This window comes from Brachionichthys hirsutus, unplaced genomic scaffold (genome assembly GCF_040956055.1).
Source record: "Brachionichthys hirsutus isolate HB-005 unplaced genomic scaffold, CSIRO-AGI_Bhir_v1 contig_646, whole genome shotgun sequence".
NCBI lineage: Eukaryota > Metazoa > Chordata > Actinopteri > Lophiiformes > Brachionichthyidae > Brachionichthys > Brachionichthys hirsutus.
Genome location: NW_027180356.1, coordinates 20466 through 33653, shown reverse-complemented (window position 1 = coordinate 33653; position 13188 = coordinate 20466). Strand labels below are relative to the sequence as shown.

Below are 13188 nucleotides of genomic sequence, written 5' to 3'. Positions count from 1 at the left end.
ACACACACACACACACGCACAAATCCTCTAATCATGCTGAGTCCAAACTGAAGGGGGGTTATTTTTGTTTTTCCATGTTTCAGAAACTAGATTCAGTCCACATTTTGCTAAGTATTGGTTTGTGTTGAACTTCTGAACTTTACCACAAAGTACAGATCAGCTTTTGAAGCCTAATAATTCGCATGTGCTTAGAAAATCAACCAGAGAGGCTGCTCTGTACGGACGGATTCTGTTCTTTGCACTCTAATCCATAAAAATGCATTGTTTGAATGATATTTTTCAAAACATATATTTTCAACATATAATGGCTTTTTTGAGGTTGGTGGTCGATAAGTGAACATTTCCAATCTCCGACCTTTTGCACCATACCTTCATATTTGCTTTTTTCTAATATATAATCTATTCTCCCCTTCCAGAAAGCTCCACTACCATCATGGAGGAGGAACAGTGCTTCTACAATGAGACGATCACCTTCTTCTACAACCGCAGTGGTAAAGACCTTGCTACGGACTGGAACACCGTCAGCCGGCTGGTGATGGGGCTGGGCATCACTGTGTGCATCTTCATCATGCTCGCCAACCTTCTGGTGATGATCGCCATCTACGTCAACAGGAGATTCCACTTCCCCATCTACTACCTGATGGCCAACCTAGCAGCTGCTGACTTCTTCGCTGGACTGGCCTACTTCTACTTGATGTTCAACACAGGACCCAACACGAGACATCTCACTGTTTCAACATGGCTGCTGCGCCAGGGCTTGATCGACACCAGCCTGACGGCGTCCGTAGCTAACCTGCTTGCTATCGCCATCGAACGCCACATCACAGTCTTCCGCATGCAGCTGCACACACGCATGAGTAACCGGCGCGTGGTGGTGGTGATTGTCATAATCTGGACGATGTCCATACTGATGGGGGCCATCCCCAGCGTGGGCTGGAACTGTATCTGTAGTGTCCAGTCTTGCTCCAACATGGCGCCACTTTACAGCAACTCCTACCTGGTCTTCTGGGCAGTGTTTAACCTTGTGACATTTGTTGTCATGGTTACGCTGTATGCCCACATCTTTGTATACGTGCGCCAGAGGACCATGAGGATGTCACGGCACAGCTCTGGACCACGACGCAACAGAGATACCATGATGTCTCTGCTGAAAACTGTGGCAATTGTATTGGGTAAGGAAGAATGAATGAATCCGTCCATCCATCCGTCCATCCATCCGTCCGTCTGTTATTCTGCATGTGTTCACTCCACGCTGTGTTTTTTATCTTCCTGATCCAAAGGGGGGCAATTGACTTGTTCCCATCTGGAGAGGATACATGCATACATAAGAAGCGGAATACATAGATTGCATGTTAGTACACCTTGTAGGCAGTTTGTTTGTTGTTTATTAGGCCCGAGCGCCTATTCTAGGCGTAAGGGGCTATTGCTTTTGCAACGCAGAAGACGACAAGTTGACGAGCGCAGCTCGTCAACTCTCGACAAAGTTGACGAGCGCAGCTCGTCAACCCTCGACAAAGTTGACGAGCGCAGCTCGTCAACCCTCGGCATCCAACACACTCACGCACACACACACCGACACTCAACAGCACACACACACACACACCGACACTCAACAACACACACGCACACACACAGACATCGACAAACACAGTTGACGAGCGCAGCGAGTCAACTGTGTTTGTAACTGTCTTCCGATGGTTGACGAGCGCAGCGAGTCAACCATCGGGCGACCAACACACCCACGCCCACACCCACGACACTCAACAGCACACACACACACACACCGACACTCAACAACACACACGCACACACACAGACATCGACAAACACAGTTGACGAGCGCAGCGAGTCAACTGTGTTTGTAACTGTCTTCCGATGGTTGACGAGCGCAGCGAGTCAACCATCGGGCGACCAACACACCCACGCCCACACCCACGACACTTAACAGCACACACACACACCCCGACACTAAACAACACACACATACAGACACACACAAACACGAGTTGACGAGCGCAGCGAGTCAACTCGTGTTTGTGTGTGTCTGTGTGCCCCCACAGACGCGTGGCCTTCGTCGAGACCATTCCGAAAATGTATTTTGTGTAAAAATCGCATACTCAGAAAAAAAGTTATATTGTTTTTGCAAAAATTCTTTATTCTTCTTTATTCTTCTTCTTTGTTCTGCTGTTTAAACGGCAATTTGACCCCCTGAACATGCTCGAAAACTCACCAAACTTTGAACCAAGGTCAGAACCGGCGAAAAATTAATTATTTTATGTGTTTTAAAATTGGGCATGAAAAAGTGGCGCGCTAGCGCCACCTACAAAAATCACAATGCATTGTGCCTATGGGGGGTCCGACGCCAACTTTGTCGGACAGCCACGAAATTCGGTACACACATGCGTCAAGTCAGGGCAAAAAAAAAAAAAAATTATGGCCACGCCCCCAAACACACAGGAAGGCGGCCATATTGGATATAATTTTAAAAACTTTAGAGTCAGCGTTTGCACACACACACACTCCAATCCAAACCAAATTTTAAACACTTATTGACCCTTCCTACCTGGACACTTTAAAAGGGAAACTTTGACAATCAGCCTTACAGCGCCCCCTAGAGAACGATAACAAAAATTGAATGGGAATTAAAAAAATACTTTGCCAGAAATGATTGAAACTTACCAGAAAAGTCCCTCATGTGGTCCCGATCAAAAAACACAATCGTAACCATGTTGTTGTTTTTACGCTGTTGCCATGGCGATGGCAACCCCTCCTATGGGGAGGGGTCCGACGCCAACTTTGTCGGACAGCCACGAAATTCGGTACAGACATGCGTCATGTCAGGGCAAAAAAAAAAGTATTATGGCCACGCCCCCAGACACACAGGAAGGCGGCCATATTGGATTGAAACTCCTGATGGCAGATGGCCATATAATCCAAATAACGATTTGACTGAACTGTGAGCTACTCATGCAGCTCAAATCTAAACACTTGCGAAGCACTCAGGACAAAAGCGGCGTGCGTCGGCGGGTCAGCTCAACGGCCTGTCGGCCGGCGAGGGCCTACAACGCCGCTTGCGGCTTTAATTTTCCTTGTTCCTGAGGAAAATGAAAGTGGAGATGTTACTTATGGCCAGATATTTTTTTTTTTGCAAAGGACTAATGGTGGAAAAATAATGAACACAATTCCAGGGAGAATATCCTCACGGCATTCCGAGTGAAGCGTCCACATGACCATGGCTACTGTTTGCTGAAACAATGTCTAATGTTCAGTCATTGTCTTGTGTTAAAACAAAACTTCTGACCGTGACCGCATTCATCTTTTTTTAGTTTTTCAAATGAAACAATATTTTGCTGCACAGATACAACACCCTTTGATCTACATTTTTCCTCAGTGCTCCATCCAAAAATGTGTTGTGATCAAACAGGTTGAGTCTGATAATTGTGAGAGACATGCATTTATTATTATTTTCCAGAAATGTCCAGGCTTCCTCAGCTGTGTGTACTGAGATTCATATGGACTTACAATATTCCAGTGGCAGGCTAACTTTTAGTCGTGTGCATACTTGGTGAGTGCGAGTTGTGGGAAAATGACGGTGACTGTCTGGAAGCAGGATGTGTTGGTCCTAGACAAAACACACCCGAGGATTCCGTGAGATCTGTCTCCTACGTGATGTGTTGTCTCATCCAGTCCCCTCTGTAGTCTTTGCTTCGATCTTAATTCAAAGCAGTGGACAGCAGGATGTCGTCTGCAGCCTTTTAACGCGTTTTCTATTGCTTAGAGAAGCTTTCATGGTTCAGGTTGGAAAGAGGTGGCTCTCAGTCTAAATCTGCAGATATTTGCATGCCTCTTATGGAGAAAGGGTGACGACAGATAAAGTAAATGTGCAAGTGTGTGTGGATCACTTCTGGCTGCACCTCATAAAGATTATTCTGGGATGACGGAAGGATAAGGAAGGGAAAGCGCTGGCACTTTCAAGTATTAATTTAAGTAGATGTTCAAATTTTGTTCCTCAATATCTTGGTTGATTATTGATTGATGTTTATGGAATTTGACACAGGCATGTAAGGTGGGGACTTCTATCTCACCACAGAATTCCCTCCGCATTGGATGCGGTTTGCCGATACTGTCGGATTGTCCCGTTTACTTATAGTGCATGTTTAAAAAAAAATAAAAACATCTTGTAAAATATGCGTTCAATTTTCTCAGCATAAATGACAGTCATGAAGGTGTCCGATATGCACCATCATGCTAAATGTCTTCTGGATCTGATCCAGCGTGAGGCCAGGAACAAATATTACACTTGAACATTAAACCCCATTTGTGAGGGTTGCTATGGTGACTTTTGCTGCAGGTTGATTTCTGCACGGCGTCCGGAGCTAACAATCAGAGAATCACAGCCACAAATAAGAACAATCTAAACTCTTAACTAAGGTCTATGACGAGGGCGGGGTGGAGCCACAGAAGGAAAACTAACAGAAATACACAGCCGGATTACCTACAAACAATATTACCAGCAGGTCCATTGAAAAAACAAAGACAGCGACCGGGAATAAATATGGGAGGACACAGAACTACAGGATGGAGGCAGAAGCATAATCTGTTAGATGAGCAGGGGTAACTAAGGAGCTGATGATGATGAGCTGGGATGTGGAACAGATGTGTCTCGTTCGGCTTCATCAGCGCACCTGTAGCTGTGTCTGAAATCACACGAGGACATACTATAAGTGCGGGAGAGCAGAGAAGCATCGAGTAATGACGCCAGGACAAGGACTATGAGAACCCCTTTTAAAAAGAGGCATACTTTATTAGTTATCTTTGTTTCTCAATCTTACTGTTATCAAGAGGAGTTCTTGTTGGTCACAATTAAACCCTTAACAGAACAGTTTTATTATTACATTTTCATACAAGTAAGATGAAAAATGCATATCTAACTTGATGATTCAACTCCAATGCCTGACTCAAAAATCCTTTATTAACGGGGGCTGTATTTTAGATGCCTTCCTAAACGTTCGAGAAGAAGCGTCCTTCTATTAGTCATATTTGCGAGTATTATTGAATACTGTGCCAAACTCAGTTCTGATCTGGAGAAGAAGAAAAAAAGCCAGTTTGAATGATACGAACAGAAACTCTCATCTTCTCTCTTTAATGAGTCAAAACTGGTGCCAAATTGACCATGACCCTTGTTCCCTGGGTGTGGGCCTGTGCGTCAGGTGTTGGCTCATGTAGGGGTTCTCTGAATGATTTCATTATCTTAAAGCCTTATGTTGTTGCACACGCTCACATCGTCAGACAGCATGGAGCGCCAAGACATACCATGGCCAAACAGATGCACACAGATGTCTTATCCCTGACTCTTGTATCAGAATCACACTGTATAACCAATCGATGTTCAGTGTGGGAGCTGAATGATTTTTATCTGTAGTGCCTGTAAGAGCAGAACAAATCAGAGCTCAGCACAAGCCTCCAAACCTGTCACCTGTTTTCTGTGTGTTTGCGTTCAGCATCTGTCCTTTTGAAAATGTTTCCAGCAGTGATTTGCTGATTTCTGGCGAATTCAACGCGCTCTGTGCCACGACAACACGTTTCACTTGTTCTATCGGCTTTTCCTGTAAGCCTGGATTTGTTAGCTTGGATTAACAGCTATATGGTTCAAGTATAACCGAGTATTGTCCAGTTCAGCTGTGCCTGTCGGGAAAGGAATTTGTCTGTGTGTGTGTGTGTGTGTGTGGTGGAATTTAATTGGTTTCTATTTGAAAATCAATTTTAATTTTGTTTTTCTCATTAGAAATTAATAATCTACTCATAAAAACTGTTATGTTTAGCGCATTTCTGATAAATAATAACATGAATGCAAATTGAGCAAACCCTGATTTACAGTGCTGCTTCTTAATTGTCAGATATCAAACATATTGATTAACAAGGAGCTGGTGGCAGGAAAATTTAATAAGAAATGTCTTAAAATACATTCTAACATATCCTTTTTTTATTGTCTCTAACTTTACATAATTTCAAACAAAGCTTAAAGTGTATTGGGTGGTGCTTATTCTGGAGTTGGGCAGGGCTATGTATTATCTGGTCCTTGATTTCATCAGCAGCCTGTCAGTGTACACAACAAGGCCATTGTGTCAATAACTTAGACACTGAATGTGAACTCTTATCTCCACTCCTGTGAGCACGAGTGCTTATATGGAAATAGGAACACAGGAAAATATGTAATTCTGACAGCAAATTACAAACCATCTCAGTAATATGTTTAATGGTTTCTGCCCACTAATTTATTTCAGTAGGATGATATGGCTGTGGCCGCAGATGATCGGGAAAATGATAAAGAGAGGCTGAGCGATAGAGAGGAGGGTGGAACTGGGAGAGAAACAGGAATGGGGTGAGAAATACTAGATAGAGAGGTATGGCTGCACTAAGACAAAGACAGGAGAGATTTAAAAAAGGGAGAGAGGAGGGGAGTGAAAATGTCAAGATAGGGTGAAAAGAAGGAAAACTGTTATAGGATATAAAAAAAAGATAAATGGGGAACATGAGACATCAGGAAAAGAGGAAAAGTTTAATGAGAAAACCTCTGTCAAGTATCTCATTTCCCACTCAGGACTTTACGCAAAATAAAAAAATAAAAAATAAAATACAAGATGAAATCCATCCATTTTCTTGACTGGATGGATGGAAATTGAGTTTTCAATACTCAAATTTAATATCCTGACCTCATTCTGGTTCAGATCCAGAAGACATTTTGCATGATAGTGCATACCGGACCCCTTTATGACTGTGATTTTTGGTGAGTGAATTGAATGCATATTTTACAAGATATAATTTTTTGAAAAAGCCTCCATTACGAATAAATGGAAAAATCCAGATGTTTTTGTTTTCTTTATCCAGACAGGTATCCAGATCGCTCTCAAAATTAAATGGGATCTAATATAGACCAAGAACCATCTTCAGATTTTTTTTCAAAATACATCCAGCTGTTTTTCCATAATCTTGCGGACAGACCGATGCCATTACTTTCTTTGCCAAAGTAACGTCATGTAAAGGTTTGTTGGCCACGGAAGACACCACAATACTAGATTACGTGTGTGAAAGCTTGTAAGCATGTGGGATACATCAGCACGATGTAAAGAATGTCAGAGGTGAAAGGCTCAGCATCAGGAGTCTCAAAGGGCTGCATGCGAGGTTTTGCTATTACGCATTATTTTTACACCACAGCAAGACAATTGCAAGTATTTTATTTTATGGTGTGAAACTCATGTCATCATCAGTTGTCTAAACACTAACAACAAATTTACTTAATTTACTTTTAATGAAAGACATACCAAAGTAGAGCACGTTAACAACTTGGTTTCATTGCAACCGTATGTCCATTACTTCCTTCATCCACAAATCATGGGATGGGGGGATGGGAAAGCTTCCACCTGAGTAAAATAATCCTACAAGCCAGCAGAGTAGTAAAGTTCAAGGCCTGTTTGGGGGGATTAGATAAATTTGTGTCAGAAGGGAGGCCAAAAATGGTTGAAAGCGAGTTAGGAGGAGGAATGGTCTGGCCATATGCTTGGCTACGTGTATCAAAAATCTCCCTCCAAAATGCACTCAGTTTAGGGCAACCCCAAAACATGTGGACATATTACAAATGTTGGATACATTTTTGACAATCTTGTATTTGTTTAATGTATTTTATAGAATGCCTTACACTGGATCAAGGCATGGCGGGCACTAATAGAGGACGAATGAATTCATTTTAAAGCTTTAACCCACTGCTGTTCAGACGAAGCTGTCCGTAGCTCATTTTTCCAACTTCTTTCAGTGGCAGAAATTGTCTTTAAAATTACTTTATCAAAGTGTTTTATACAAGACTGAAACGCATTTACTCTGTTGAGGGACTGTTTTAAGTAGATGGCCCAATTATGTTTCAGGAGGTCTGTTGGGGGAATGAGGTAATTGTTTGTTCACAAAATCTCTAGCCTGTAGATAACGGGAAAGGTTTGCATTTGGCAGACCAAATTTAGATGAGAGGTCAGCAAAAGATGAAAAAAACGTCATTCTCATACAAATCCGTAACCGTCTTGTCGTTTGTCATGCCAAATTCTGAAGGCCACATCAGCTATTGAAGGTATAAACTCACAGGCGTTAGTACAGATGGCCCAAGGGTTGCGGGATGTTTTCCAAACTGCCTCCAAATGGCTCCCTTTTCCCTAGCTGTTGGGTTATCTCCAACATGGGATAAAGACAGAGCTAAGTACTGATAATAATGAACAGAGGCTATATGACATCCCCATTTGTACCCAGAATCATCCTCATCACACACCCAATATAAATGTTTCTGTATATCGGCTGTCCAATAATATTGTCTGAAATTGTAGCATCGCGTAAATAGTATAGCTTTACGGACTCTAGGGGACTTCCAGACCCATACAAATTGTGAAACCGCTTTATCCAGCGTGTCAAATAATGACTTGTTACGGAGAATGGGGACACGTTAAAATCTAGGGAAATCACATGCCCTACTAAAGACAATGGTAATAAAGACCACCGGTCAAAATCCTTCCCAACACACTCCAATAAAGATTTTAAAAAAAGTTATGTTTCACCATATCAGATATAGAGGGAGAGGTGAAGATCCCAAGATATCAAAATCCAGTACCCATCTGAAAGATGCGATTGAGCGAGGAAGCTGCTTGGCCAATGAGATGAGAGGCAGTGATATTTTATATTTTGCAGATTGTATATTCTTTTTATCAGAGGAAAGCACCACGTGATCATAGCTCTGTAAAAACGTTTAGGGTGGCTGTTGTTTGGAGTGGAAATTACTGGTAGGGGTTACGCTTATAGTGATGACAGCTCACAATTCTTACTCGCAGTCCAGTGCGGCCACTGCAAGAAAAGAAAAGGCTTTATGATGAGTCATTGATGTGTTTATAGTTTTGGTTAGGGGTTAGGGAGACTGCTTTGCTCGCTTTGTGCGTTTGGCTGTCGGTCATTATAGGCATAAATTACATTTGGGGCTTCGCTGTGTTTCATGGAGATGCTCTAAATGTACTTAGAGCTTTGCAGCACCCAGACAGTTACTGAATGCATGGTGTAAGAGCGGCAACCATTGTGGATACAGACAGAAAAGACAGACAATCACGCCTTCGTCTAATTTTTATTCCGCTACACTTGTGACTAAGTGGAAAAGAATATGCTGCTGCAATAAGACCGAGAAACGGCAAAGCCTTTCCGCACAAACCCTCATTGTGATTAGGGGAATAGATCCCCTTTTCCCAAGCTGAAGGAGGAGGAGGTGAGCAGAGGAAGAATATTAACTCAAAATAATTGTCCCTAATGGCGCTGGACAAAGTGCTTTAGTGCTGAAACCGAAGCCCTGCTATTGGTTAATGATCTGATTGTTGATTGCAAAGAGAAGGAAGCTGAAATGGGCAGCATTCTCAGACTGCTTCCTCAACACGACTAAAATGTTCTCATGCTTGTGCATCATAGTGCGCCAGCGTCTGCCTTTGTGCTGTAATGTTGTGTGTGGAGTTGTCTGATTCTCATTATTCCCTTATTTTTCTTCCCACACTCTTCTGTTCTTTGTCTTATGGAAACCCCATTTCCGCTGTGACAATAAAAAAAAAAGAATGAAGACCAGGAATGAAAATGCGACAAACTCTCATAAATCCTTTTCTATTTGTTTTTCCAACAATCGCATCTGCCCTGTGATGAACTGGCGGCTTGTTCGGGGTGTTTCTTTTTTATTATGATGAACTATTAGCCAGTATTGTGGCTAAGTCACCGTGGAGCTGAGGATGATTTTGGCAACAAATTCATACGTCTCTTGTTTGTTTTTTATCAATGAACGTATCACAGCAGTTTTCCATATATTTATTTATCTCTCTTCCCCAATAACTTTCCATCTCTCTGGTTTCCTTTCCCTCCATGTACCATCTGCAAGTTGTGAAAAGGTTTTATTTAGGTCCAAACAGAATTTGTTTCTCCTGTAAACATAAAAAACGAACAACCTCAGCTTCACCTCATGAGAAACGGCCAGCAACGAGGCAGTCTTGTGATGAACTATGTATAAAACTTGTTTCAAGTACCACAACCTTTTTCTTCATTTAAGCCTTAAATTTTAAGGGAAGGTCAATACAAACATCCAATAAATATATATTTACATATTTAAAGCAGAAACCATGATGGCACAGAAGAGAAGTATTATGACCTTGGATGATTAGTTGTATTGTTTGCATACGAAGAGACGAATATTTGCTGTAATTAGGGTAAAATCCGTGGCTGGATTAGTTCATCGCTGACATAAAATGAGACGGTGTTCCTGAAGGCAGGAAATACGGTCGTGCTCACTCAGAGTGATGTTTCAATGAGAGACAAATACTTTGGATAGTTTCTCTGCTGGGGTGCGAGCCATTTGAGAAATGCATCAAACGCCGGAGTGTCTGCCTGCATAGCAGGGGAGTGAGGTCAAGCCGCCGCTCCAGCTGCCGCCTGTAACACTAACAGATAGCAGGCCCGTCCCTCCGCCCGTCGATATCCCCTCTCTGCCTCTTTCTCTGTCCGCTTGCCTCATTTGTGAGCCAGACTTTTTTTTGTTTTACAAGCCTCAAGAGAGCAATGTCCTACAGTTGTCTTATAGTTAAGACAAATAGCATCTGTTGAGACACTTGAACTTGATGCTTATGAGTAATGAGTTAATGACACCCCCCCCCACACACACACAGACACACACAAACAACTGTTGACACGCAAGAGGCTTAATAGAGGATGCGGTGTGATTGGTTCCCTGATCTGACTTCCTGAGACATCCTGTCCCATCTCTGACAAACACTCTCTTTTCTTTTCCCTTCGTTTCTTTCCTTTTCTCTTCTTTCTCCATATGAAACACTTTGTAAAGGACTGTCAAATTACGTTTCAGCAGATTGATGTGGTGCATTTTGGACAGCAGCATTTTTGGCTGTAGGTAAAGAGGACTTTTTGAATTTGCTGGAAGAAAATAATTTGATCGACATTGAGTCATCTTTATATCACTTTTTTATTCTATCTGAGCCAAACTGATTTACTGGCATCTCATTTATTTATCTGACACTGGAAAGTTTTATGTGGAAAGTTTGCCATTATTTTTGTGGTCCATGTACAGAGACCAAAAAGTGAAAAAGTTACATACAAAACATTCAGATTCAGATTCAGATGCATGCCAAAATAGAAAATGCATAATCTAAATCTTACATCAGAAAAATTATTCAACCAAATAATTTTTTGTCCTAAATGTGCCGTTGAATGGTTCTGGACATTCTTTGTGTGAGATGAGCGTTTTTCTTTGATGCACAGAAGGTGGGGCTGTAAAGTGATGGTGATGTCATGGTTACAGTGTGATTTTGTCTTTTTCAAACACAGCAAAAAACAACTTTTGATTCTCAGACTTTGCTGCCTCACCCAAGCGTTACATCATCCGGTCGATGGTCGAGGACTAAGCTACAGTTTCAGTAACAAGATCTAAGATTAGTTTTATTTCTCATCTTGGGTAGGTTTCGTTCGTCGCCGTCGAAGTGAGCCTGATTCAAACACAGTGTGTTTCATTATCATCCACATCATTACGTTGATATCAGAGCAAAGTTGCAACAGCAGGATTACTCCCATGTGTGGGACGATAACTAGGATCATAAAAACCCAAGTGATGAGTCGTCACTATACTTGGTCAGTGTAAGTGAATATATTCTTTGAGTCGGCATGATTCAAATATCAGTCAGAAGGAAATCATCCAATGTCATGAGGCATGAAATTTCAAGCTGCAGGAATAAAGGAAGTCGAGTAATGCCCCGGTAATGCGCCAAGAAATAAGAGAAAGTGAAGAAAAATTCTAATTGCATTCTATTTTGTATGTGAACTAAAACTGAATAGCATCATTTGTTGATAATTGAATGCAAACATAAAAAAAAAAAAAAAAAAAAAACATTTTTCCCTTTGTTGTGTCTCCTCAGGAGCCTTCATCGTCTGCTGGACACCCGGCCTGGTCCTGCTCCTCCTCGACGTTTTCTGCGCCAGCTGCACCGTCCTCACCTACGAAAAGTTCTTCTTGCTCCTCGCCGAGTTCAACTCGGCCATGAACCCGATCATCTACTCCTACCGTGACAAGGAGATGAGCGCCACCTTCCGGCAGATCCTGTGCTGTCAGAGGCAAGAGAATGTCAACGGGACGGCAGCGGAGGGATCTGACCGCTCGGCGTCGTCCGTCAACCACACGGTGCTGAGCGGAGGAACGCACCAGCACCAGCACCACCACCACAATGAGCACTCAGTGGTATGAAGGATGCATGGAGAGCTGAGATTAATTCAAATGCCTCGGATGGGGTTAATCTCTTGGGAGTCTGACTGAAAGAAGGGAACCGGAAGCATAGGAAGTTCGAGAAGGACAGCAAACTTGATAAGAACTGACGGCGGTATCTGGATGACATTGGGGATGAAGATGGTGAGATCAGATTTATGAAGAAAGATGACTTTCTGGGTGGAGGAAGACGAGCAAAGGAATTGAAGCCGCAGGAGTTAATTGGGAGGCTGTTAGTATTTCTGTTTAGTCGTTTATTGTTTTCTATTTGTGTGAAATCTGTTTTGGCCAGCGCTGATGTGAACTATTTAAATATAATCTGTGAAGTGAAGGGAAAGTAGTGTCAGTACAGCCCATCGTCATTCTTTTACCAACCTTTAAATCTAAAATCTGCAGGAATTCATTATTTCACCTTTTTTCCCCTCCTGCTAAATGAAACAAAACATTTGTTCATGCATCCAAAGAGTTTCTGCCTGTTTTCTAACCTAGAAGTTTGTGATCTGCAGAAACTCTGCGTTTTTTCCCTTGAAGGAATTGGAGACAAGTTGTTCCAGGGGTCGACCCTAAAAACAGAGGAGGATGCTAGTTCCATCAGAGCAAAGGTGGAGGTCACGCCTGGTGAATGTTAACAGCAACAACATGACATGGAATCATGATAGAAAATGCTTCTGATTCTCATGGATATACTGAGTATCCACGAGGCTGACTGAGGAATTTTGAAAATCTAACCAGTCTGTTCTTTAGAAATGCACAATTACGGTAAATTATGTAAATGTAGAATTGGGAAAAACACGTGTATCATATTCTAAAAGCTGACTCATGAATTTTCAGTGCAAAGAAGGGAAAAAAAAGGACTTTTAAAGTATTAA

The 13188-nt window shown here is 42.2% G+C and overlaps 1 protein-coding gene across 1 annotated transcript; it reads left to right on the top strand.

Annotated features, from left to right (window-relative positions):
- The first annotated feature begins 433 nt into the window (after positions 1–433).
- Positions 434–12301, top strand: LOC137913987 (lysophosphatidic acid receptor 1). Its single transcript, XM_068757607.1, has 2 exons — positions 434–1172; positions 11976–12301. The coding sequence occupies exons 1-2, from the start codon at positions 434–436 to the stop codon at positions 12299–12301; spliced, it is 1065 nt and encodes a 354-aa protein (XP_068613708.1).
- The last annotated feature ends 887 nt before the right edge of the window (positions 12302–13188 follow it).

Excerpts from the sequence above, each read along its gene's own strand:
- LOC137913987 (XM_068757607.1), top strand. The coding sequence starts at position 434 with ATGGAGGAGGAACAGTGCTTCTACAATGAGACGATCACCTTCTTCTAC. Across the intron at positions 1,173-11,975 it reads AACTGTGGCAATTGTATTGG|GAGCCTTCATCGTCTGCTGG; the intron begins GTAAGGAAGAAT and ends GTGTCTCCTCAG.